The sequence below is a fragment of the Thunnus albacares genome, chromosome 23 (assembly GCF_914725855.1).
Source record: "Thunnus albacares chromosome 23, fThuAlb1.1, whole genome shotgun sequence".
NCBI classification, from domain to species: domain Eukaryota; kingdom Metazoa; phylum Chordata; class Actinopteri; order Scombriformes; family Scombridae; genus Thunnus; species Thunnus albacares.
Genome location: NC_058128.1, coordinates 14,403,299 through 14,427,764, shown reverse-complemented (window position 1 = coordinate 14,427,764; position 24,466 = coordinate 14,403,299). Strand labels below are relative to the sequence as shown.

General features: G+C 38.5%; 2 protein-coding genes and 1 long non-coding RNA gene across 5 annotated transcripts; 1 reads left to right on the top strand and 2 right to left on the bottom strand.

Annotated features, from left to right (window-relative positions):
- Positions 1-76: 76 nt before the first annotated feature.
- Positions 77-15,180, bottom strand: LOC122975518. The gene is made up of 3 exons (XR_006400694.1): positions 15,084-15,180; positions 4,689-4,693; positions 77-87 (listed from the first exon to the last, which is right to left on the bottom strand). It is a non-coding gene; the product is annotated as an uncharacterized LOC122975518 (long non-coding RNA).
- Positions 8,481-13,912, bottom strand: pus7l (pseudouridine synthase 7 like). Of its 2 annotated transcripts, none has more exons than XM_044343989.1 (10): positions 13,813-13,912; positions 12,720-13,558; positions 12,245-12,404; positions 11,901-12,120; positions 10,826-10,924; positions 10,616-10,697; positions 10,128-10,293; positions 9,710-9,833; positions 9,407-9,460; positions 8,481-9,316 (listed from the first exon to the last, which is right to left on the bottom strand). In XM_044343989.1, exons 2-10 carry the CDS (start codon positions 13,531-13,533, stop codon positions 8,933-8,935), a joined length of 2,103 nt encoding a protein of 700 aa, XP_044199924.1. In that variant the 5' UTR covers positions 13,534-13,558; positions 13,813-13,912; the 3' UTR covers positions 8,481-8,932. The 2 variants fall into 2 exon arrangements, with proteins under 2 accessions (XP_044199924.1, XP_044199923.1); XM_044343988.1 differs by having other exon boundaries at positions 13,713-13,903.
- A 3,173-nt stretch (positions 15,181-18,353) lies between the features above and the next one.
- LOC122975640 (tetraspanin-8-like) lies at positions 18,354-23,595 on the top strand. Of its 2 annotated transcripts, none has more exons than XM_044344167.1 (9): positions 18,354-18,548; positions 19,557-19,622; positions 20,233-20,349; positions 20,455-20,529; positions 20,859-20,954; positions 21,479-21,571; positions 21,761-21,829; positions 22,587-22,670; positions 23,140-23,595. In XM_044344167.1, the coding sequence occupies exons 1-9, from the start codon at positions 18,489-18,491 to the stop codon at positions 23,272-23,274; spliced, it is 795 nt and encodes a 264-aa protein (XP_044200102.1). In that variant the 5' UTR covers positions 18,354-18,488; the 3' UTR covers positions 23,275-23,595. The 2 variants fall into 2 exon arrangements, with proteins under 2 accessions (XP_044200102.1, XP_044200103.1); XM_044344168.1 differs by having other exon boundaries at positions 18,386-18,438.
- Positions 23,596-24,466: the final 871 nt, after the last annotated feature.

Below are 24,466 nucleotides of genomic sequence, written 5' to 3'. Positions count from 1 at the left end.
TCTCTCCTCCTAAGGCATTGTATCCGACAGACGCACTGGTGCAGCTGCTCCAAAAGTGGCCTGCCTCCCATTTTCATTCCTATCTGTCTATGAACACAGACACACACACACACACACACACACACAGCTGGGATTTAGTCAACAAGGTAATTACAGGACTACAGTCAGGCTCCAAACTAGCTACACCACTGAGACACTGATTGATGTGAATAAGAAAGGTTGATGGCAATGAAAGGATAAAGGGGGACAAACTTCAGCTATGTGTGTGTGTGTGTGTGTGTGTGTGTGTGTGTGTGTGTGTGTGTGTGTGTGTGTGTGTGAGAGAGAGACAGAGAGAGAGAAAATAAAAAATCTCCTTTGACACAGTAGACTAATCAGAGAAAAAATAAATAAAAATATATCTGTGAAGATATGAAGTGTTTTAGCTGAAATACATGTCATTTATATAAACAAAAAGTAGATGAGATCCAGGCCTTCTTTCAGCCTTTCACACTTTCTTAATCTTTATCTGCAAGATAGTATTTGGAAATCATGTTAATGTAAGACTACTTTAAAGATAGATAGATTCTTGTACTGGTGTCTTAACCAGTGGTTGAATGTAACTAAATACATTTACTGAAGTACTCAAGAACTAAAGTAAAATTTTCATGTAACTGTACTTGTGTATTTCCATTTGTGCTACTTCATACTTCCACTCCACTACATTTCAGAGGGAACTATTGTACTTTTTACTCCACTACATTTATTTTACAGCTATAGTTAATTTTCAGATCAATATTTTATATGTAAAACATGATCAGTTTGTCATGCATTGTGATAGATTAGACTATCCAACAGTTATAAGGTGTTAAAATTAGCTCCACCTTGCCAACATTAAAATGCTGCGTACATGTACACATCAATGAATCCGTATCAAAATTCAAATAATATATATTTTATATATATTGTACATTTTGCATAATGAGTACGTATGCTTTTGATACTTCAAGTACATTTTGGTGGCAATACTTATATACCTCTACTTAAGATTATTGAATGCAGAACCTTCACTTGTAATAGAGTATTTTTTTTCATTGTGGTATTGCTACTTTTACTTAACTAAAAGATCTGAGTACTTCTTCCACCACTGGTTTTAACTGAATAATATATATATAATTTATGTGAAGTGTAATTCAAGTGAACTAATTGGAAATTTAATCTTAGGCACTATTCATTCTGTCAGTAAAGAGATGATGGCAATGGAAACGCATGGCAAGTACATGTTTTTTGTTTTTTGTACAACAGTACAAGCTCGCATAGAACTCACTGTTGTAGTCTGGACCCAGCTTAGGTAGTATTATGGTCCATCTCTCTCTCGCTTCCTCCTTCTCTCAACCAGGGGAGAGATGCCATTAAAAATAATGAGCTTTCCTTCACCTCCCTGTGCTTGCAGCCAGTCAACAGATTCTTCCACTCTGGCACAGAGTGCTCACTGTACCCAGGCAGGGTTTAACAGTTTTTTTTCCCCTCAACTTTTAACAGTGTGAGAAAAAATCCCAGTTGTAGCGAGTAACCCATTAATGGCTTATGCGTAGGCAGTTTTACCGCTATCCCTCTGGTGTTGTGCCTAAGAGTGTAAAAAGTTGGGTTTTTTTGTTGGGTCACAAACAGGGCAGGAAATTAAGTTTTTCCATTGACTGGACATGGCGCCTGATAGGATCCAAAATACGACAGTCACTTCTTATATTTTAGCAGCCAGATGTTTTATGGCTTTTTATTTATTTTATAATAGAAAGGAGCTGTGTTGGATTAGTGCTTCATTCACAGCTAGCTACAGTTTATGGTTTTAGCATCGGTTTTCCACCACATTGTGCCACAGTTGCTGTTTGGAACAAACTATGTTTGTGATCTAAGACAAAATTTGGGGCATCCTAAAGCTTTAATTGGGCTCAGGCACATACCACAAATTAGTCATGTTTTGGTTGATCATGACCTTTCCAGTGAAGGCCGCCTGAGCATGCGCTCTGTTTTTAACCAGCGTCTGATTCAAACTCATACAGTAAGACATACTCACACCTGGGGGCTTTCAAGTGCAACTACAGTTTTTTTAATGAGGGACATGGAGCTGCTTTATACTGTCTTATCTGAAAAAGTGAAATAAAATGTTCTATATAATGTTGTATAATGTGCTTTAATCTAACAGAGTGGACCAAAATGATATTTTTTTATTTTGGTACATGAATTTAAATGTATCATTTCACTCTGACACATGCACATTATGGATTGACATCATGGGAACATCTCATTTCACTTTCACATGCTCTTTTTCTATCCTATGGATCCAGCAGCTTTATAGGAACCAGCAATGCTCCAAACGCAATGCAGCACAGACTCAACATTAACTTTATCCATTAATCAATCTCATTTCACACAGACATAGTCTTTTTTTCTCTTTCCGCTTGTCAATAGCTTCCCTGCAGTTATCAGGTCAGTGTATTTTCCACATGCAGGCCTCTCGCATGTGGGACACGGACTGGAGTACGCTAAATAGGTGACAGAGCAGCCTCTGGGCAGCAGAGGTCCAGTAGTCCAGTAGTTTTACTGTTGAATGACTATCCCATAATGAAAAGGTCACATGTCAAGTCTTGGACATGGCTCATGTGTCCACTCATGTGCTTTTCTAGAGTTACAAACACCCTGTCAGCTCATTGTATGACACTTTAGAAAAGCTTAAAAAATAATAAATGTGTTCCCTTCACAGTGACACACTTCTTTAACACACAAAGTTTATTTTTACCTTATGTTCTTATTGCATTCATTTTTGCATGAAAGTAAAGTCAATAAGGAGTTACTGCAGTGACAATTCTTACAATCAGTTCAAACAAAAAAAAGTTCTGTTTTCCATGAAAAGAGGCATCTGTGTTAAATGTGAACAGAGTGTGGTAAAACCATTTCCAAGGTTGATTTCAAACTTTTCCTTTAGTTTCATTCCTTGCAATCAAAAGTAACTGAATCTAATCCAAGTGCCTTCTTGCACCTACTGGCAAACTCAGAGAATGTCACTTAGGTGTGTCGGTTAGATAAATCACTGAAATAAATGCCAACAAGAGCTCTTAAAAAAACAGGCAGCTTAAAAGTAAAAAGGCACATACTGTAAAAATAAGTCCACAACAGTGAAGGCAGTTGTTTTCTTTTACCGAGACTAGTCAAAATGCTTTTTGACACTGTAACAACAGTATTGCTTATGCTTATTCAACCACTCTTGACCGTGCTCAGCCACCTTGTATACACAGACTGTCACGTCTGGACAATACTCAGTGGTGACTCTTGCAACAACACGGTTGACAGGGCCTAGAAAACACACACACACACACACACACACACACACACACACACACACACACACACGCATACTCTATTTCTCTTTCTCTTTCACAGGCACAGACAAGCTCATAAACAGACACATACATTTTCAAAATTTCCACACGCACAGTCCCATATCGGTGTCTGCTCTTGTAAAAACACTGAGCTACTTGCCAATCAGATGACAGGAGGAAAGACAGCTCAAAAAAGGTCAAAGGCCGCTGGAATGTTTATATGTCTAATCAGAAACTGTGGGCCGGCATGCATGTGTGTGTGTATGAACCTCTTAGTTGGAAACACTTGACTTTAAGTCCTCCTATTTAGCATTTATAATCAATATACAAACTTTCTATCAATGGTTACTCTTTAAACACAGTATAATGAAGCTATAAGTAGATATAAGGACATTTTAAATGTTTATTATGTACAGTCTGACAATTATAATTTCTCCTATGAACACACATTTTATATTACAACTGTGTTTTACTAAATTGTCATTCATTATCTGATTATACACCAGCCTCCACTATGGAAATACATTAATAAACACTTATATCTGTTATAGTGTGTGTATATAAACATTTATTAACTGTTTATGAAGTGCTTATAAATGTTAAGTAGAAAGGTTAAAGTAAAGTGTTACCTCCTAGTTTGCCATAAGCACCAAATAGGCTGGTTTAATCAAACCAGAACATACTAGTGTGCATTGCAAAAGTCACAACAGTCATCACATTTTTAAAATGAATGAGAATGTAGGAATTTGGTGGTTTGGTCAAGGATGTTCTGGCTATACAGCCTATTTTGCCTCTTGCATCTCTATCTCCATTTTTATCAGTTTCACACGGTCTATACTTCTCTCTATCCATTGTTTTATCTTTCCTTTCTTTTCTATTCTTCTCCCTGCCTCCATTTTCTTCTTCCTCAGTATGACAGGTGTTGCATGACTACTAACTGCAAGCTATTATTTACATGCACTTTTATGGCTCCCACACAAAGTTGGTGTTGCATTATTCGTTTTTCTCTGTGACGTTAAATATTCATGACTGATAAGCAACAACAAAAAGTTAAAGTTTTGAAAATAGCCTTCTTAATTATTATTTATCAAGGTTTTAGTGTTCAAAAACTCAGATAATCTGCGAACTGAGCACCCCGCCCACTTCAAACTAGCGAGAAAAACACAAAGATAGAAATCTTGTAACTGAAACAACCAAAACTGTTCAAACTTTGCCAGAAAACTTTGTCTTCATGTAGGACCCCATCACTCATAGTAAGAAGCTGATTGAAAAAATATGTTTCTTTAAAGGGCTGAAAAAAAAACAGGGGCATTTGGCCAGAGAAAGCTATACAGTTCCTCCATTTCATGGTAAGTGTCTTTCATAACCCTCGGTTTCCTCCTCTTCCTCCGACTCTCTTTCCAAGGAAAATACATATTACGGTACGTGCATGGTGAATATCTTTCATAACCCATGACTTCCTTTTCATTCTCAAGCCTTTGCTCTGCTTTTCAACTAAGCGAGACATGTAGTAAAGTTGTCATCTTTGCCGCTGAAGTGGGTCAACATTTATCTACAGCCGGCTGGAACGGGAATCAGCCTAGGGATGCAGAGAAGTCATTCACCCATGTCTGCCTGTGTAGGGGAGTCACAGATGACAAGCCAGCCATTAGGAATTATGGACAGGGGGACAAAATTTTCCAAATTAGGCCCCTCATCCACACCCATTCCAGCACCATGCTCTGTTTTGCATACCTATACTCAATATGATTATAAAGCACAAAGAGTAAAGCCAGTTAATTCAAAACACAGAGAAAAAAAAATCAGGTTCTTATAGAGGGTGATATCATAGGAACAGTCTGATTATTTTCTTGCTGACTTTAGGCCAAACAATTTTTTAAGTCAGGCTGCCGTTTGCTTTACATTCGCGACACATGTTCTGCACATCTGACTGCACAAGTGTTTTGACCACGCCGTTTCCAAAATAACAGCAGGGGGTGGGGTATCAGATAACAAGCTGAAATCTGTTTTAATGATAACAAGACATTTATTTGTCATGTAAATATATATAAATTGTATTGTCAGTGATATAAGTCAGTAAGTAAACTATTGTACTTGATCCCATTTAAGGGTCAACCATAGACCTTTCCATGGGTCCCCCTTAGGCCTTGGGCCAGGGTCTCCCCCCCCTCTCCCCCCATGGCAGAGCTGATTGCTGAGCAAGATACAGCCCTGTTCTAGATAGATAGATACTTTATTATTGCCACACAAAAATCTTGATGGTAATTATTTGGTAGAGCATGGTAGCTCATTTCCTGTGTGAAAGAATCTGCAATGTAGAATCTGACAACTTGAAAGTACCATGTTGTTTCCTCTGCAAATGTACTGGGCATTTTTTCTGTCTTCTGCTGGGTATACATGATCACTAAAAGTGTGATGTTAATATTCACATCATTCCTACTATCATCAAAGAAGACACTTGATTCAATAAAACTCCTTACACCAAAATTATGTTACCTGCTGACAAAAATTTTCCCTTGTTTTACAATAAAATGTTAGGACTTCATCCTTGACTTAGTTAAGATAGAGCTAAAAGTGTGAAGCCAGTTCCTCACTATTGATGCTTCACAAAACATGTAATTGAAAAATAACCGTGAGTGATAGAGAAAAGGTATGAATGTAACCTCGGTGACAAATTAATTGCGTTTGGTGTGGCTGCTTAACAATAAAAACCATCCTATTTTTCGCTGGTTGAGTGCTGTCAGTGTGAAGCAGCAGTAGAAAATGTTGGCTTTGCATTAGCAGTAGAGCTGCAGCAACTAGTCAGTTCATTGATTTGTTGTCACTTATTTTAAAAATCGATAAATGGATTTGAGTCAATGATGTGACATCTATGAGTTAAAATCAGTACGTAGTTTGATGGGAAAAAAGGCAAATGGAGAACATGAAGGAAGTGCTGTTGGGATGTTTTCCTTAAATTGCGTCAGATTAACAACTAACTGCCAAACGGACAGAATGACTCAGACACAACATGACAGGCTAAACTGTCACAGTAACCACATACAAAATTGAGAGAGACCTCTTAATAGAGGTGCAATTCACACAGAGTCTCATCCTTTTATGGTTAAACATCATGGTTTTCTGGGATAAAAATTGTTGCTTGAGACATTCTGGGAATGTTTTTAGTCAAAACATCTGTAATATTCCACCTAAGCGTTGAGGATGTAATGAGACTGTAGAGAGGCCAGAGATGCTCAAAACTACTGTAGATGTTCACCTGGGGGGGAGGGATATGGGGAGATATGTGAGAACTAACAAAAAAAATCATTATATTATTATGAGTGTAAGAAACTCAAAGCATCATTCTGAACATAAAGAACAAGTCATCTGTCAAGGTTTTAGTTTGATTCCTGAGGCATAAAAACATTAAAACTCCTCTAATATACAGTGGGATTCAATCTGTAAGTGTTACAAGGATTTTAATTATCCACTCTCCTTTCTGGTGGATAGTATGTCATTTTGTAACAAAACTCTTCAAAAAGTGGAGAAACTCATTATTACTAATGGTTCTCTTTGGCAGACAGTTTTGCTTAGAGGCAGGTACTTTATCAAACAGCGCTGATGACAGGTTGCATGTCAGAACCCACCTCCAACCAAAACATCCATACAGTTACTTTTCACTTTGCTTACAGTAACAGGTATTAAAAACAGCCCAGTGGAATCCAATGCGAGTTATGCATGAGGGAGGAGGTTTTTATATGCTGCTGTCTTTAAACATCCTCATCAAAAGTCCATAAATTAGTCACAGGAGGAATAGCTGGCTCAATTTTAATACAGATCGAATGCTGCCTCTCAGCAGTATAATTACACCGTGGTTTTATGCTTCATTATATTTTATAGTGGTTCTTTAAATGCCTCTCCTTCTGGTGTATAGTTCGTTTTTACACAAGTGTGTCTCATATGAACTGGCATGGTGGATTAAGTCTCAGATTAGGAGTGTGATCATCGTTAGTCCTTTAGCCATGAGGCGCAGATGTTTTCTCTCCGATAAGGAACTCAATATCGTGCCAACATGACCAAGGGTAATTTTTGTGGGCATTTACACAAGTAAATAATCACACTTTAACAAATTAGTTAAAACTATCTTTCTATGTGACACTTGGAGCAATGAGTACCTGTGACATGTGCTTGACAATCTTTGCCTGTTGTCTCCACCTAGTTGTGATTAGTGGAAAGTACATTAACCAAACACGAGTTGTGTCCAATTTCAACACCACACACACTTCTTGTATTCTTAACAGGCTTTGAGTATGAGGTGTGTTCACAATGGAAAGTGACTAAATTAAGTATAGTGAAAGCAGTCACTAAGCACACGAAATCCATTGAATTTGTCCCACAATGCAGCACACAAAGGAAATAATCACAGCTGGAAAAAAGGCAGATGATGAAAATTGCAATGATGGCGAAACAACTCCAGGGAGCTACTAGGATACCAAAATGTAGCATTTTTTTAAAAAAAGATTTTGATTTAATTTTTCTTTAAAAGACACAGAGGAGCACTTACAAACACCACACCTGATTACTTATTTTACAAAGTAATGTTTGGTCTTATCTTGGAAGAGAAATGCTCATGGATATTATCAAAATTTTTGCTATGTGAAAAATTTACCATAGATAGACAGTGGACATATTTTTGAGGATTTTGGGGTCCTTTTTTTCATATTTGGAAAATTTGCAGTTATGGGGACTTGTAGATTTATCCAAATGCGCAAATTGTTAGGTACCTTTCATTCTAGTTTAAACAGTTGTTTTGTTTTTGGCTTTTTTTTGCTTAAGGATTTGTATTTTTTATGTGACAATACATACATATTATTAGTAGTATTACTAGATAACTAAATTTATGGGTTTTTTCGTTCTTTTCCCTTTTTTATTTGAAAAAAATCTGAATGTTGCTGGACTATTCAGGAACTTTGTGGAAATGCTGAGTCTTAGTATCAATTATGAAGTTCCTTTTTAAAAAGCAGAGAACATTGATGAAATCTACATCATTTCAGGGGGATGGAGTTCAAACTACTGTTTTGAGTGGGAAAACTAAAAGTATAGAAAGTTAATTAAAAAGACAGAAAAAGAAAAAAACATAGTACATTGATTCCTTACATTCTAAAAGTTTAATTAATGGCACAAAACACAAATACAAACTTTGCACACTTGGAAGTAAACAATGGCGATGTAACTTATTGGCCACAATGTAACACAAAGCTAAAATGAAATGTTTCTTACTCAGGAGTTTTAACCAAATCCAAGCAGCTTCAAGTGCTATCTCATTAAGACTTGTTCACATTTTGTAGTGCCGTCTTTTTATTATGAGTTATATCAACTAGACTGTATGTTTTCTCCATGCAGGATGAGTCTTGTGCTCAGTACTTTAACGACAAATGCTACTGACACTAAATCACAACCACCATGGGGTCAACTGAGGTACAAAACAGTGTCGGTAGATTACAAAAAGCTGTCTCTTTGAAAAAGAGAAGAGATTCTCTTTTCTTTTTTTTTTTTGAAGTGTATACTAACACAACTGGGAACATGACATCTGACCTCTAGGGATCACACTTCATAATCTCTCTGAGGCAGATAGTGGCATAGCAGGAGGTGTCCAGGTCGAAGTTTAAGGTGAGTGTGAGCAAGTCTGAGTCCTGCTTTCCTTCTATCGCTGTGACATTCAGGTGGTTGTCACTTTTTCTACTGCTGTTTCCTGTCATCTCTCCCCCTCCCTCCCCACTGGCAGCCGCTCTCTGTAGCTGGTAGCTGAGGTTGTGTAGAAAGGCCAGCAGGGGGCGGTAGCAGCCTGGCAGATTCAATTTGAGGCTGCTGACTCTGAAGCGACAGTTCTCCAGTCCGTCTCTGGCCAGTCTTTCCTGGTACCAAGTCCCCATGGCATTTTCTGGATACTTCACTGTGTTTCCTGGCATCGGTAGTAATACCTGATGATAAAATAATAAACACTCAGTAGCAACAGTAGTAACAGAGAAAATAGTAGCATTTTTGCACATGTATTTGTCTAAGCTCCATACTTGTCCCAGAGAGTAGACTCCCTCTTGTTCCTCTTGGTCTGTCACCACATGTATCTGGAAAAGCAAAGAAAGGAAAGATCAGCAACACTGATAGGATGCTTCCTCTGGTTAACAGCAGCTAAAACGCCCAATATGAAACTATACTAAATACTGTGTTAGAGTATAAGTAAGTGTTAAACTGTTCCTTTAATCGTTGATGGCTGAAAGATAGTTGATTGACAGTTTGTATCAATAATCTTGTTTCAACTCCCCTGAAATATGAGTTCAGCTGCTTGTTTTTTTCTATTTTCTATTCTATTTTACCTGAGCGCTGGATTCCTCGCTGTCCTCCAGTTTGTTTTGCCCTGACTGGATCCACACCAGGTCTCCTTGCCTGGCACTGTGGCCCAGAGTAGCCAACCTGTGTGCCACCGCCTCGTTCCACACTCTGTCAACCGCAAGCAGATGGATCAAAAGTTGGCAGCTAGCTTTCATTTTTAAAATGAAATGAATTCAATTGATCATGACATATTTAATGATAGTTTTTCATGATTACATCTAATCCTTAAGAAAAAGAAAGAAAATCACAAACTCAAGGCAGGATTTGTTTATGAATTGAAAGGATGAAAGCAAGTGATGCTGGGTTAAACCCCAAAACTGGAACAATCTGATCAAAGTCTTTATCTCCCAGTTGTGTCAGCAAACAAAAGAGAGCCATGTCTGGTATATTCTTGCTGCTGACCTGCTGCAGTAGGCATGTGGGTAGAAGACTCTCATGCTGTGGGGCAGACTGAGCCAGGCTTGGGCACAACCATCTGGACCAGTACCGTAGCGGTTCAGGGCCCGCAGCATCAGCCGCTCCCTCGCTTTGGACAAGGGCATCAATGCCAAAGACTCCTTAGCATTATCTGTTATGGAGAAGCAGGAAAGACAATAAAGAGTGAAAGAGAGATTAAAACTCACTTATGTTATGTGAATTCTTACATCAATAAAATTGCTATTTGTTGTTCTGCAAAACAATGGGGTTTTCAACAAAAATCTTTGGATTTCAGCAGTTTCTTTGAATCAAATAGAGGAACTGAGTATTAGCAGCAAGGCAGAACAACAGGAAGAAACACATAGTTCCTCCAGTTCCAGACAAAAAAGTTCATGGGAGGCAACTTTCACATCATCTTTTATCTCTTTCAGAAAAAATGAAGCTGAGACTGTCCATGTTGACCCAGCTCTGACCTGTTTGAAGGAAATGTCTCTTCGCCTGGCTCTGAGGATCATCGCCGTCTTCCGGAGTGAAGAACAGACGCACAGCATTCACCTGACCCACGAAGAAGAACATACATCACAACGCAGTACTGTACAGCCTGATAGTGTTCCCTCTGGATTTTCAGGAACAATGCAGTGAGCGATGCCAACTTTGAAATGCAAATGGTCTGCAGAACTTACCATGTCTTCTTTGAGTAGAGCCAGCCCTACTTGGTCAGACTGAACACTCTGCCCACTCCCAAACCTCTGAGGCCCATAGTAGTTGACGAAACCTCTGGCCTGAAAAGAAGAACAACGAAGGTGAACGTAGCAGTGGCTGTCTACTGGTATTGTAGCTACTTTGAACATTAAAAGTGAGACAGAAACAACAGGTATCTACTATTTTAAAGATGAGGCTGGTGGTGTTTTATATTTTCCTTACTGTCAACAAATTACATGAAAAGACCAAAACCAGCAATGTGCTTCTACTGAAGATATATACATATAATTCAAGTTTTAAACAAGGCTCAACGAAGTCCTCAAACAGCTGGGCACTGTAGTTTTTAGCAAATATTACTCAAAAAAGAGGAAATGGTGCATTTGTTGGGGACTATTTTCAGTTGTGCATTAATATACATTTGGTGCTCAGGTGAGTATTTCTGGCAGTAGGACAGTGTATGTGGGATTTACTCAAAATAAGCTACATCATTATGAAGAAACATGTCTCCCTGTGCAGCTGTGTGGCTCATTTATGTGCTTTTAATAACTTTTGGACAACAATGGAGGGCTATGTTACAGAAAAATAAGCTGTGTCAGGCTTTGGCTACATAGGCAATACTTGTTAGTGGGATCAATTCATTGATGGTTGTGGTCTTTTCATGAAATAAGAAAAATATAAAATATCACATCGTTTAAAATTATTCTCATTACATATTATATAATATAATGATGTGATATAAATGGTGCCTTGTTCTGATCCTCAAGTTGTTAAGGCTGTACCACTGGCCTCATCACAACCGTCAAGAGAAGAATTGTAAAGGAAATAACAGATTTCAGCCTCATATGTAATATCCCTTTTATAAATTTATTAGAATTTATTTTTATTTTAGGATGGGGCCAAATAAATGCAGTACATATAGGGATAGGCAGGACTTAAAAGGAGATCCTTTATGGTGGTTTCTATATAAAGAATTCTCATTTGTATTATAGTAACAAGAAAAATACAGGAGGTAATGTGTCTTGTCCCAAACTACAAAGAAATAAAAATGAGTAGTACCTTGACATTCTCCACTGCTTCCTTTACCAGCCCTACCAGGCGAGTGTGTGTGTCTGCACCAGAGGGGTGTGTGTCACCGGCCCCGTGTGGCCTCAGGTGGCGGACCACCAGGTCAAAATGGTTCCCCTGCAGTCGTCCGAGCCTCAGAGGCTCGCTGACAGAGCGGACCTGAGAGACACACATCCCTCTCTTCTCGAACTCTGCTGTCTTCTCTTTCAACCTAATGAAAAGAGACATTAAATGAATGTGTTGGAACAGATATTAAATGGCTTTAAAAGGAACATAAACTGTGAATTTCAGTATATAATTCCCAAACCAGACCCATGAAAGAAACCCAGCACTACCGTTGAGGTGAGACCTTCTTAACCACCATGGACTGGTAGGTGATGGCTCTCTTATCCTTGATCCCAGCGTAGGTGAAATCTGATGGTAGGACGCCGAGCGCTGCTGCCATGTAGCTGATGGCCTCCAGAGTCTCCAGGTTCTCCTTACGCAGAGTGAACGCTAAAAGGGAGGACATGTGTGGGACAATAATGTTTTTCTTTATAAAAACCCTTACTTCCTACATTATTTCAACAAACTAACTTCCTATACCTAATCAGTTGGTGTGTGACTTTGTTTGATGATTTATGCTGAGTCATCCTGTGAGAGTCAACTGACTGAGGGCCTAAATGAACAGTAAATGTGTTCTCCTGTGTTTACAGAAAGTAGCTTTTCCATTTTTCCAGATTTATGCATATCAGAAGTGCCAGCAGAAATGATCAGAGACAGAACAAATTGGCAGATACAGTGATTTTTCTGATATGATTATAACCATACCGGTGTAAACTTCCTCTTCCTTACGGTCCTCCGCTGTCCTCTTCTTTGGCCTGCCTCTCTCCCTCAGTCTAACCGAGATGGCTGTCCTCTCCTGCTCGTTGAAGCTTTTTGTCTCCACCAGTTTGCCAAACCGTCGGCTCAGGAAGTGGTGGACAGCAGTCCTGTGCTCCTTATTATCATCAGGTTGAAATGTGTATGATGAGTCTCGCACTTTGGCATCTATGAACCTGAAGAAGTCCTCCGCTTCCTCCTCTGTAACCAGCTGGGAGAGCTCTCTGTAATCGGGGTCTTCTCTCACCCTGATCTCAGGTTGTATGGTGACGGTCATGAGGAAGGGGAAGCGGTGTCTGACAGCACGGTGGACATTAGCTCTCTGGTGTTTGTCGGCAAAGTATCCCAGAGATAGCTCCTTGTTGGCCGGCTTTTCATCTTCTTCCTTCTCATCTCTGAGACTCACCACAAACTGCTCAAGCTCCTCACTGACTGACTGGCCTAAAATCATGCTCAGGTCAAAACTGCCTGGGCTAGGTATGGTGACATCCACCCTACAATCAGCTGAGCCATCAGTATCCTGTATGACCTGGAAATCATAGTGCTGCTTCCATTCTGTGCTGGTTTCACTGGTCTTTTCTGGAAATGCACAGTGTGGTGTCTGAGGAGCGTGTGTTGCTGCTGGTGTATTGACTTGCTGTCCATTTATGTCTATTTCAGTCACCACAAAGTCTCTGATAAAGTTCTTGATGCTTCCAAGAAAGCCTTCATGGCTGGATATGAAGCATGCAGGGACGTTCACAGCATCACTGTCCTGCTTCATGGTCACTTCATCCACACACTTAGTCCTGTTGCGGAAATGGACACAAATCAAATGTTACTAAGGACAAACGTAACGTTAGGAGGATTAGGAAGATGACAAATGCTTATTTCTGCTGCAGAATAGGTATTACATGTAAAGATAGCCCGCACAATAACAACAGCGTCCTACACGTTAACTACCTCGAGTTGGCGACGCAGAGAGCTGTGCAGAAAAGTAAAGCGCATTTCTCTCTGTAAAAGCGAATATACAGTAGTTGTGAATGAATAATGACAACGTAACTGCTTGTTTTCGTGATGAACCCGCCTGTAGCATTTAAAAACAACCACGCTGAAACAATTCAGTTTACTTCCGCGTCACGTGACGTAACCCACCTGAGTGAGTTTTCTTAAAGGGGACGACGAGCGTTTTCTTCTTCTTCGTGTCCCTTGAAAGCCTTAAACCCGTGTCCCTTGAAAGCCTTAAACCCTAATACAGTACAGTACAGTACAGTATATTCTTACAGCTAACAGCAGAATTCAGTTCAAGTTTTACTGAAGTTGCATAGCCTGATATCACATTCGTTTTAATTTATTCACATTCAATGTCAGTGTGTCAACAGGTTAATACTGTCCACAGTGGTTAAAAATTGGATAAACTCATAAAGAAATAACAATAACGTCACAATAATAACAAGAAGAAAAAGAGGAAGAAGAAGAACTCTTCATTCATACACATTCATTCATTTGCTGGAAAATCTTTCCAGCAAAGAAGACAAAAAAACAACTTTATTTAAACGAAACAACAACAACAAATGTTTATTATAATTATTATGTTATCAATTGTTAACACACAAAATGGCTTTACTCACAGAAGGCTGTTATTGAGAGAAAATATCATGAAACATATCAGAAATTAACCAGATCCCATTCCTTATCCACTATTATTTGTACAAACGTGTCCTTCATTTCAAAAGGACAGTTGTTTTAAAGAATTTGAATGTGTCTTGATATTTGTAGAATGGGTAACTTGAGGCAAAAGAGACACATGGTGAGTCATGATGCACCACAGCTCATCTTTCTCTAGAAACAGCTTGAGAAATTTCCATAAATACTTTATCAGTATTTAACAGGATGTGATGGTGTTGAATCATGTTGAGTCATACCCTTGTATATCACCACACTGCTGTCTGCTACAACGAAGCATCTGTACATAAAGGATTATCTTGGCTACATGTAAGCCCACTCTTAAATCATGTACAGTTATAAGCAAAAGTTTGGCCACCTCTTGACAAATAACATATTTTGGTGATTTTTTTTAATTGAAAAGATGTAAACAGTGTCTCTAGGATATGGGGAAAAAACATATTATTTTCAGCAAACAATAATGCATACTTACTTTTTATGCCGTAAATTAAAAAACATCATTGTAGCATTTGCAAAAGTTTGGGCACCCTACATAGTCAGTAACACCCCCTCTGGCAGGTATCACAGCTGGCAAACGCTTTTTGTAGCCAGTTCAGTTCTTGTATTTGGGATTTTCTCCAATTCTTCCTTGCAAAAGACTTCCAGCACTGCAATATTCTTGGGCTGTCTTGCATGCACAGCTCTTTTAAGATCTACCCACAGATTTTCAGTTATGTTTAAGTCAGGGGACTGTGGGGGCCATTCCAAAACCCTCAGCTTGTGTCTCTTGAGCTAGTCCATGGTGGATTCCTAGTTATGTTCCTAGTTAGGTTTCATTATCCTGTTGTAGAAGCCATCCTCTTTTCAGCTTCAGCTTTTTTACAGACAGCGGGATGTCTGCTTCCAGAATTTGTTGGTATTTAATTGAATTCATTCTTCCCTTCACCCGTGGTGAAGGCAAGATGTTTTCATGAAATGCTACTCCTTTTTTTCTCCAAAAACCTCTGATTGTGGCCAAAGAGTTCTATTTTAATATTATCAGTCCACAGCACTTCTTTCCAAAACGCATCAGGCTTCTGTAGATGTTTCTTTGCATACTTCAGATGTTTGATTTTATGATGAGGACACACGTAAAGTTATCTTCTACTGACTCTTCCATGAAGGTCTTGTTTGTGCAAACATTGTTGCACAGTGGAACAGTGCACCACCACTCCTGTCTGCAAAATCTCCCTGCAGATTTTTTGCAGTTAAATGGGGGTTTTGATTTGCCTTCCTGACCAGCATACAAGCAGTTCTCTCCGAGAGTTTTCTTGATCTTCCAGATCTCATCTTAACCTCCACAGTTCCCTAAACTGCCATCTCTTAATTACATTTCACACAGTGGAAACTGCTGACTGACAACACTTTGCTATCTTTTTGTGGCATTCTTCTGCATTGTGGACATCAATAACTTTTATTTTCAGAGTCTTACATAGTTGCTTTGAGGAACCTGTGGTTGCTGAGTGTTCACATAAGGTTTGAGTCAGACTATTGGTAAAGCTTTTATTTGGTAAGCCCTTCTTCCCAGAGGGGGCAGGGTAAAGGGCCCAGATCATTGCATCACAGAAAAGTCAATGAGCAGACTAAAAAGGACCCTTCATTCTTAAAAAGGTGACAAAGGTGACAAAAAATGCTTATCCCCAAGATTTTCTCAGAAATACAAAGATCAGAATGACTGAACAAAACATACAAATTGTGATTTGTTAGTTGGACTAATAAACAGTTTGTCTGGAGATCACTTACTATCATGAGTGACTGTGGTGGTGTGGTTATGACAGCCAATATCTCAATTTATAAAGTGTGGTGTATTGCAACTGTTTTCCTACACCATTATCACTCTCCTTTTGCATCTACTATAAAGACTTTAAGTGTGCAGATAGCATTTTTGACCAAAACATCATTTGACAGTGCAGAAATAGGAGGAGGAGAGGGATTTACAATCATACCAATTATGTGGAAACCTGACTTTTCACTGGTTGATTATTAATGGGAACATGGGGTATATAGAAAAGTAGAGGGAATGCATTGAATATCAAAAAGGTCAAGTGTTTTTTTTTCTCATAATCACTGTTAGCCTTTTCACAGTTATGGTTACATCACTTATTAATGTATTCATGACTTTATACATAACATTCACACACGTAGACAAAGTGTTCACTGTCAGTATAACATATCCCAGTGCCGGCAGGTCAGTGTTCTCGTTTGTGATGGTTTGAAGCCAAGAAACAATGTCATCAACTTGCCAGGAACCTTATTGGACATTAAATGTTATCATCACCTTAAACTAATGCCTGCAAATATAAACTTGAATATTACAGGCACATTTATAATTCAATGCAAGAACCACTTACAGCTTTTGCAGATACTTTTAATTACATAGTGATATGATACATTTCATATATCTGTTTTAACCAATCAGAGGTATTATGATTGAGACTAGAAGTTATTTATTTTGTAATTATATTCCATTATAGGTCTGTGCAAGGATAATCTAAGCCATTCAACAACTTTCTCTCATGACGCTACATTCCTACATTCATTTTTTTATCCTTCATTAATATTTCTTGAAGTATTCCCACATATATTGAAGATGTTGCTCCATGAGAATAAAAACCACCGAATATTTATCTCAACAAAAACAGAATTCGTCTTAGCATCTCCAGTAAAGGTTTTTGGCCCCTCACTAGTTCCTTTGTTCTTTCAAGACGACAACAGACAAAAAGTGCTTTAAAAACACACACAATCTAAGAATTTGATGCTCCTCCTTCATATTTCTACTTCCTCTGAGCTCAAATTAAGCTCAGTCTTCTTTATTATCAGCACTCCTATCAGTCTCAGTTTCCTCCTTTTCCTTTAGTTGGATGTTTGAGCTTCACTGTGCAGAATGATATATGTGACACATGAAGGCTGTTTTTACATAATTGCATCTGCTGAAAGGGGAAGGTTTCTCTGAGCTCTGAGCTCTGAGCTCTGAGCTCCTGCCAGTGAAGTAGGAGACATCATGCATCCAGCAGTTAAACTTTCCAAATGAACAATACGTGCATAGTCACAGATTCTGGACTGTTCAATGAGAGAGAGGAGTAGATGTAATTTTAAGAATTCTTAACAAGGTATTTTTTTGCAGAATAAACACATCAGACACAAATTATTATTCAATGCAGGGTATTGTTTTACTTAAAACATGTCTGGAGGGTATCTTTAACACACCTGTGACTGAGAGCAAAGGCGCTGGAGGTAAGGGGTCCATGGGGCCATTCCATATAGATGGAAACGCATTTGATTTGTCACACAAATCAAATGCGTACAGGGTACACTGCAACCAATGAAATTGTTTCAATGATGTGTGTTACATTGTTTAAGTCTGTTTCAGCAGTTAACTTAGCTAGCTGAACTAAACTTAGATAGGATCATATCTGATGTAATTTGACAACATGGAGCAACCACCCAAGCCTATGTCACTGGCACAATCAGATACTTTGTGTAAACTTTACATGTCAATAGACAGAACGCAGGCTGTGGCAGCTGTGGCAGTAACACTTTACTATAGTAAAATGTAGTTTACTATAGGAAGTTATAGTTTGACTCATATTCACACTCTAAACAGGAACAAGAGTTTCACTGAAAATGAATGATGTAATTTTAGACTTAGAAAGAGGTGTCAGTCACAGTGTATAAACCTAAGACTGCTTAGTTTTCAGCAGCAAGCTTCCCATCTGTGCTCTGTTTATTTGCTGCATTCTGCTCATATTCAAAAAGACAACTTGGAAAATTAAAGTGGCAAGTTGATTTAACCCTAACCCCCCTCCATCCCCACTAAACATCCATTCATCAACCCACACACCCAGCCCATATTCTCAGATGGGAGGGCCTTTCACCAGCAAAAGCAGGGGTCCTCCTTCCCACATTTATAATCATCAAGGTGCTGAGTGCAAGAAGAAGGGAAGTTTTTTCTAAAACCAGGATCATCTCTCTTAAAAGAACTTAAGTAAGAAAGCTTTAAATATAGCCTATTGCTGCGAGTTCAAGCGACACAAAATGGGGAAATTGAACATCTATGTGAAATGGAGTTACATTATCGTGGCGAGTTTGATGGCGGTAAGTGATTTCCTTTGCTGCTTCGTAAGACAGAAAGAGTAACAATGAACTCAACCTGGAAGGAAACCCAAGATACCAAAAACATAAGCACAGATGTTAGCCTACTGTAAAAAAAATACAGTTTTGGGTTGGTAAGTGAGCCGCCAGTGGAGGAAAGCAAGAGGAAAAGGGTACCAAAACAAAACTCTCTACAACATGATAAACAAAATGATTATTAATAATAATGCATAAGCAGTAAAAGTCCCTTTTTGTAATAACTCTAACATTTGATATTATCGTGTGATGCAGCAGGAAGTTGGCATATGTGTATGTGGTTTCCTGCTCAGTATTATGAATTACCAATAACCCAATTACACTTGTCCTAATTATAATAACCAAAATATTTCACAGTATTTTCAGCACACATTTAAATAAGATTCTTATATCAACTCAAAGTTTAATTTTAAAACTAAACAAGAACAAGAAAAATAGAGTGTTTAAAATCCTATAACTAGTAATAAATTCCAACCTCTTCTTCTTCCTCCTCACAATTGCACAATGTAGATGGGAGCTAGGTTATGCAATATGTGGTCACTTTTAACAGTTCCTCTTATTCTAAGATGGTTGCCATCTTGCTGTTTAGCTCAGTCTGACTTTATGTACATGCTGTGTGAGCAACACAGTTCTCCTCATGATTTGGCCCGAAGCCCTTACAGTAGAAAAAGACTTTGTGATGCCTCACTAATAGCAACACTGGCACTGAGGTAGGCCTGTAACAGCTCAAATGGAATACATAGTCAGTACAGTGTACAGGAGAATAAATAACTTATTTCTCAACAAGGTAAAGCAGTGATGTCTATCATAAACTTTCCCTGTATCAATAGTTAACTGCAGTAAACCCCTTAAATTAGTTTTCCAATTCCATGTTTTGATGAGCAGTGGTGGGGCTACCCCCTAGTTTATGTTTAGGTTACAGAGTTTAAGGCCTTAAAGTAATGAATAATGCATAATGTGTTGCTGATGTTGCAGATCGTCAGTACCGTGATATTGGCAAGGACTCTGTTTTACCACGGATATTTACACAAGCATGAAGAGGTAACACATTTATCTGTCTGTCTGTCAGTCAGTGTATCTATCTTAGCAGTTGACAAACATCTTCTATCATCATTTTTTTTATCACAATATTGAAATATGTATTGTGAAACAAGCAATTCGAGAAAATTCAATTGAGAATCCATTGGATGAAAATATATAAAATAAGCACATGGAAGTGATAACTGGGTGGACACATCAAGGTTCCTCATTCAAGAATCCAATACTGCTGCAAAGCATTCCTGCGAATTGATATGCTAAACTGTCCACAACGATCTAATACAACCACAGATATTTAAGTATAGCAAAATCTCTCATATTTCTGAAATTACTGTTGTCTCACGGTATAGATCTTATATCACCCAACTCTGACCTATCTGTTTGTCCTCTCAACTCATCCATCTATATGGAAATGATCAAATGAAATCAATGAGGCATTGTCACGGAAAAAATGGAAGATATAATTCCATGTCATACAGTATATTCATTTTGCAAAAGATTTCCTTTCTTAAGATGCCTCATACATGTACAGTATACTCATACATGGTGGTAATTGTTGTTCTCAAATGAGTAATTTGGCTGACTTGGCTTTTTTTGTTTGTTTTCTCCACAGATAGACAAGATGCTCCCAAGTTTCATTGTGATGTATGTTATTTTTATCATAACCCTGCTCTTGCCCATCATTGGTGTGTATGGTGCCCGCAAAGAGAAGAAATGGGCGCTTATTGTGGTTTGTAAAGAAAAAAAAACATTATTTTATTATTATTATTAGTTTTAGTAATCCTTAGTCTTTTTTCCCCAAAACTGATTGCCCATGCCTGTATGTGTGTTTCAGTTTACAGTTGGAATGATCCTGTGCACTCTGGTCATGCTTAATTCTGAAAGGCAACAACTGACTATACGACCAGAGGTATCACAAAGTTGACTTTGAAATGTGTTGGTCTTTTCTGTGATATTTCTCACACACAATATATAAACTTCTTAATCTCAAACTATTCAAAGATAGCAAACTGAACAGAAACATCACTCTGGGAAAGGTTTTTATTGTGGTCAAGTAAATCAACATGCTTGTCTGTATGTGTCTTTGAGATAAAGAAAGCAGCTTCCCAGTGTCTAATAGACAACCTCCTAACCAATGCCAACACCTTCTTCTGTTCCAACAAAGTAACATTTTTAAATTGCTACTTGGCAAATGTTTTAATATGTTGTCATCAGACATTTCTTCATTTTGTTGTTCAGGTAGCTGAGAGAGTGAGGGCCAATTACCTGGGATTTCTGCCACTGAGTAATGCCAGTATGAATGACATAGAAAACCTCAAGTATATACAGATGGAAGTAGGTAACTTCATGTGTATGTGTGTGTGTGTGTGTGTTCGTGTGTTCTATGTTCAAGTTCATTTGTAGAGCACAATCTCATATAAAAAACTAAACTAAATGAAACTACTTAAATTGGCTCCCTGTGATGCAGAAAACCCTTCACAGAAGTTTGCCAGATGTGGAGGATAAAACACATGCTCCCCTGATAATGTGAGCACGTAAGGCTCATTGTTCAGCTGCTTGAAGGACATCATTGGTTGTCACAAAATGCCCCGCAGTTGAACAAAGGAAAGACTGAAATTCTATTGTTATCGCAGTAATTTAGTCTGCAGATGACAAAGGCATGAGTGTATTCTGAGGACAAGATTTGACCAACAAATGTTTGCAATTTTGGTGACCCATTGATGGCAACTCATATGTGTTGTGACACACATGTTGATAAGAGGCTGAATATATTAGTAATAGGAAGAATACAGAGTCAGCAATCAAAGTCGAAATTTGTTTTGATATATTCTAATTATTTCTTCTGGGTTCCTTCTCAGTTGCAGTGTTGTGGACTGGATCAGGGCTACCAGGACTGGGGCTACAACATCTCAGAATCTTGCCTGTGCCTCCAAGACTCCACAAATCCATGTGTGAGCATCAAAGCTACTCTCGATTTACAAAAAGTCAGAATTAACAGACGCTTTGTGATTTCCACCAAACAGCTCAAATCCAAACTGCACACCTCCATCACTGTGACATCTGCTCCACTCCAGGTAGAGCGGCACCTGTTACTATTTGTTAGTCACTGAACTAATGATTCGTGTCTATGTGTATTGTAGGTGGAAGCTCCTAAGAACAGCAGTCTGTCTCATCGGAAGCATGACCAGCCCATCATGATTTATAAAGAGGTAAAAAAAAATCTTAAAATTTTCATTCCTAGGTTCACAGGTTGATGTATAAACTGTAACTCAAAAGCTTGCAGCCTTTCATACTCTAGTGATTTTGCTTGTCATGTTCATAAGACAGCAGTGCAATTGTTGAATTTATTTGAGCTGATTATAAAAAAACAACAACAGGTCCAACAAAGTGCTGTTTTTCTGTATGTCTGCATAGGGCAAACCCTACTATTAAAAAGAAGGGTCATATTTTTTATTTAATCAAGATGTTTCCCAAGTAATATCCCTTCAGTAGTCTAAAAGATATTATTATACCAAGCAGCGAGATCAACCACAGATCTTCCCTGCTTACTGAAGCAGTCTGAGAACTTCCCTACATCGCTTCTAAACTCAGATGTCTTCTGTAAGACATAAAGTATGTGAGTTATCAACCCAGAGCAGCAGCTGGTTTCACGAAGTTGTTCTCTTCTTCATACCCATATTAACACATTTATTAAATCAGTTATAATTTAACATTAAGGTGTGATGACTTAACCCCAGATGTCATAAGAATTCAGTCTTGCGGATGCTTGCGACAGACAAGGCTGGGCATTTACAATATCCCCGCTTTCTCTTCCTGTTTTTCCTCTGGAAATCATCTGCAAGAACTTTTTTTTACTATGTTTTTGTCATGAAGATGACGTATGAAAATGTGTTCCTAATTACACTAATGTAGTATGAGCTGTTCATTGTATGATAAATTGCAGTGATTGATCCTCTTCTGTTTCAGCCATGCCTTCGATACTTGATCCAGTTGGCCTTGGCTGCCATAAATTTGGTAATTGGCATAGAGTGGGGACTCATATTAATCTGGGTATGTGCTCTCTGTCTGTATGTCCATTTTTATTGTGTGCACCTACATGCCTCCATCTTCTATGCTGTATCTTCACTTACACTTGCTTTTTGTTCATCCTTCCTTTTTCTGCTCTTTCCACACACAATATGCACTGATTGGTCATGACCGTCATTCTTTATGCAAAGCCTACATTCTGCTGTAAACAAAATTGGCCTTTGAAGCTCTTATTAACAATAATTCACAGCTGTTTCTGTTTTTATAAGTCAGAATCATTAAAATAATTTATCTTGTTATTCTTTATTTAGCAATACTTTCTATCATCTCTGCAACTCAGTGTAACATGTCAATCTGTCACTTGATTTTCATTGTCTTTTCCGCCACCTACAGTCTCTTTCTAAAATTGCAGCTCAATTTAAAGCAATTTATTGGCTGAAACAACAAAAACACGAATGCAAAGTATATAATTGTCTCTTTCATTTTCCTCTAGACGTTGTCAGTAGTACTCTGTATTATCATCCTGTGCCAGCTGAGACAGAAGGGAGATACCCCTCCAGTGGTCTACAGTGCAGAGGCAAAAAGTGGCAACTACAGCATCCTCACAGAGACTGCAGACTACACCTGAATTCTTTGTGTTTTTTAACTTTTGGTTGCTCTTCACTATGGTGAAGGTCACCATGTCTAATATCCCCCTCCACTCAAAAATGTGTTTTGCTTACTGTTACCTCACCTGGAAGTTTGACCTTCACCGTGCAGGATGACGTATGTGCAGAGTTTGATGCTATGGTGCTCCTTCTGTGTTTTCCGGTCGAATTGGATCATTTTACAAGTTTATACTATGAAAAATGTAGTTCATTTAATTAATTTTGATTGTCATAAGGTTCCATGACTTTGCTCACACAGGGCATCTGAACACAAAAAATAAATTTTGATAATTTTCATAACATTTTGGGTGTTTTATTTAACTTTTGTACAGCTGTGGTGGTCCTGGTCAAAAATGACTGGTCATTAAAAATGAATAGGTGAGACTACAATTAGTGTATAAAATTGAGCTTGGGCCATGCCCATTCATCAGATGGACACACTCCCTCTCCTAAACCCCCACATGCATGTGTGTTTGAACACACACACACACCTCACTCCCCTTCTTGGCTTCCATGGCAACCCCCACGGGAATCTTTCTCCGATAGAATCTTTCCCCCACAGGAATCACAACTGTTGGCATTCTCACAAATAATCACCACATTGACTTCATTTACATGCACAAAAAATTCTGGGCTATTCTGAAAGAGGCAATATTCCTACTGAGCTGTTGACATGGTTCATGAAAATGAATATTCCACTAATATTCCCATTTACATGCAGAGGGTTTTCAGGGTTTCCCTCTGCTCCAGTGGGAACAGGAATCACAAGATCTTTGTAGTTGATATCATAAATTTATAGTTACAGGCATATCCAGTATCTAAGTTGTCCAGTGATGTTAACTACACTGCAGAGTGTTTTTGGTGCATCACAGTGAGTCAATCACCGTCAGTCAGGATAGTAACCAAAACCTTCCGTCATTCATTCTGTGGCAGCACAATAACCAAAAGATATACTGTATGTGGGGTTCTTGATCATATCTTTGATCACGACACTGGTGTGGAGGAGAGAGGCCAGGAAACTGACAATGAAGATGAATTAGAGAAGGAAGTGTCAGAAGTTGAAGACAACACAGAATATGATCCAGACCAAGAGTCAACTGATGTGGAACAATCCAGTGATGAGAAGAGGGCCCTGCTGAGGTTGTTGTTACATTCTAGTCAAAGAATGGGGAT

Bases quoted from the DNA above. Each gene is read 5' to 3' on its own strand.
- pus7l (XM_044343989.1), bottom strand. From the start codon at position 13,533: ATGAAGCAGGACAGTGATGCTGTGAACGTCCCTGCATGCTTCATATCC. The intron at 12,121-12,244 runs GTAGTGCTGGGT...TCTTTTCATTAG, and splicing joins AAGAAGGTCTCACCTCAACG to GTTGAAAGAGAAGACAGCAG. The intron at 10,925-11,900 runs GTACTACTCATT...TCTTCTTTTCAG, and splicing joins AAGCAGTGGAGAATGTCAAG to GCCAGAGGTTTCGTCAACTA.
- LOC122975640 (XM_044344167.1), top strand. From the start codon at position 18,489: ATGGGGAAATTGAACATCTATGTGAAATGGAGTTACATTATCGTGGCG. The intron at 20,955-21,478 runs GTAGGTAACTTC...GTTCCTTCTCAG, and splicing joins TCAAGTATATACAGATGGAA to TTGCAGTGTTGTGGACTGGA. The intron at 21,572-21,760 runs GTGAGCATCAAA...TGTGTATTGTAG, and splicing joins AAGACTCCACAAATCCATGT to GTGGAAGCTCCTAAGAACAG.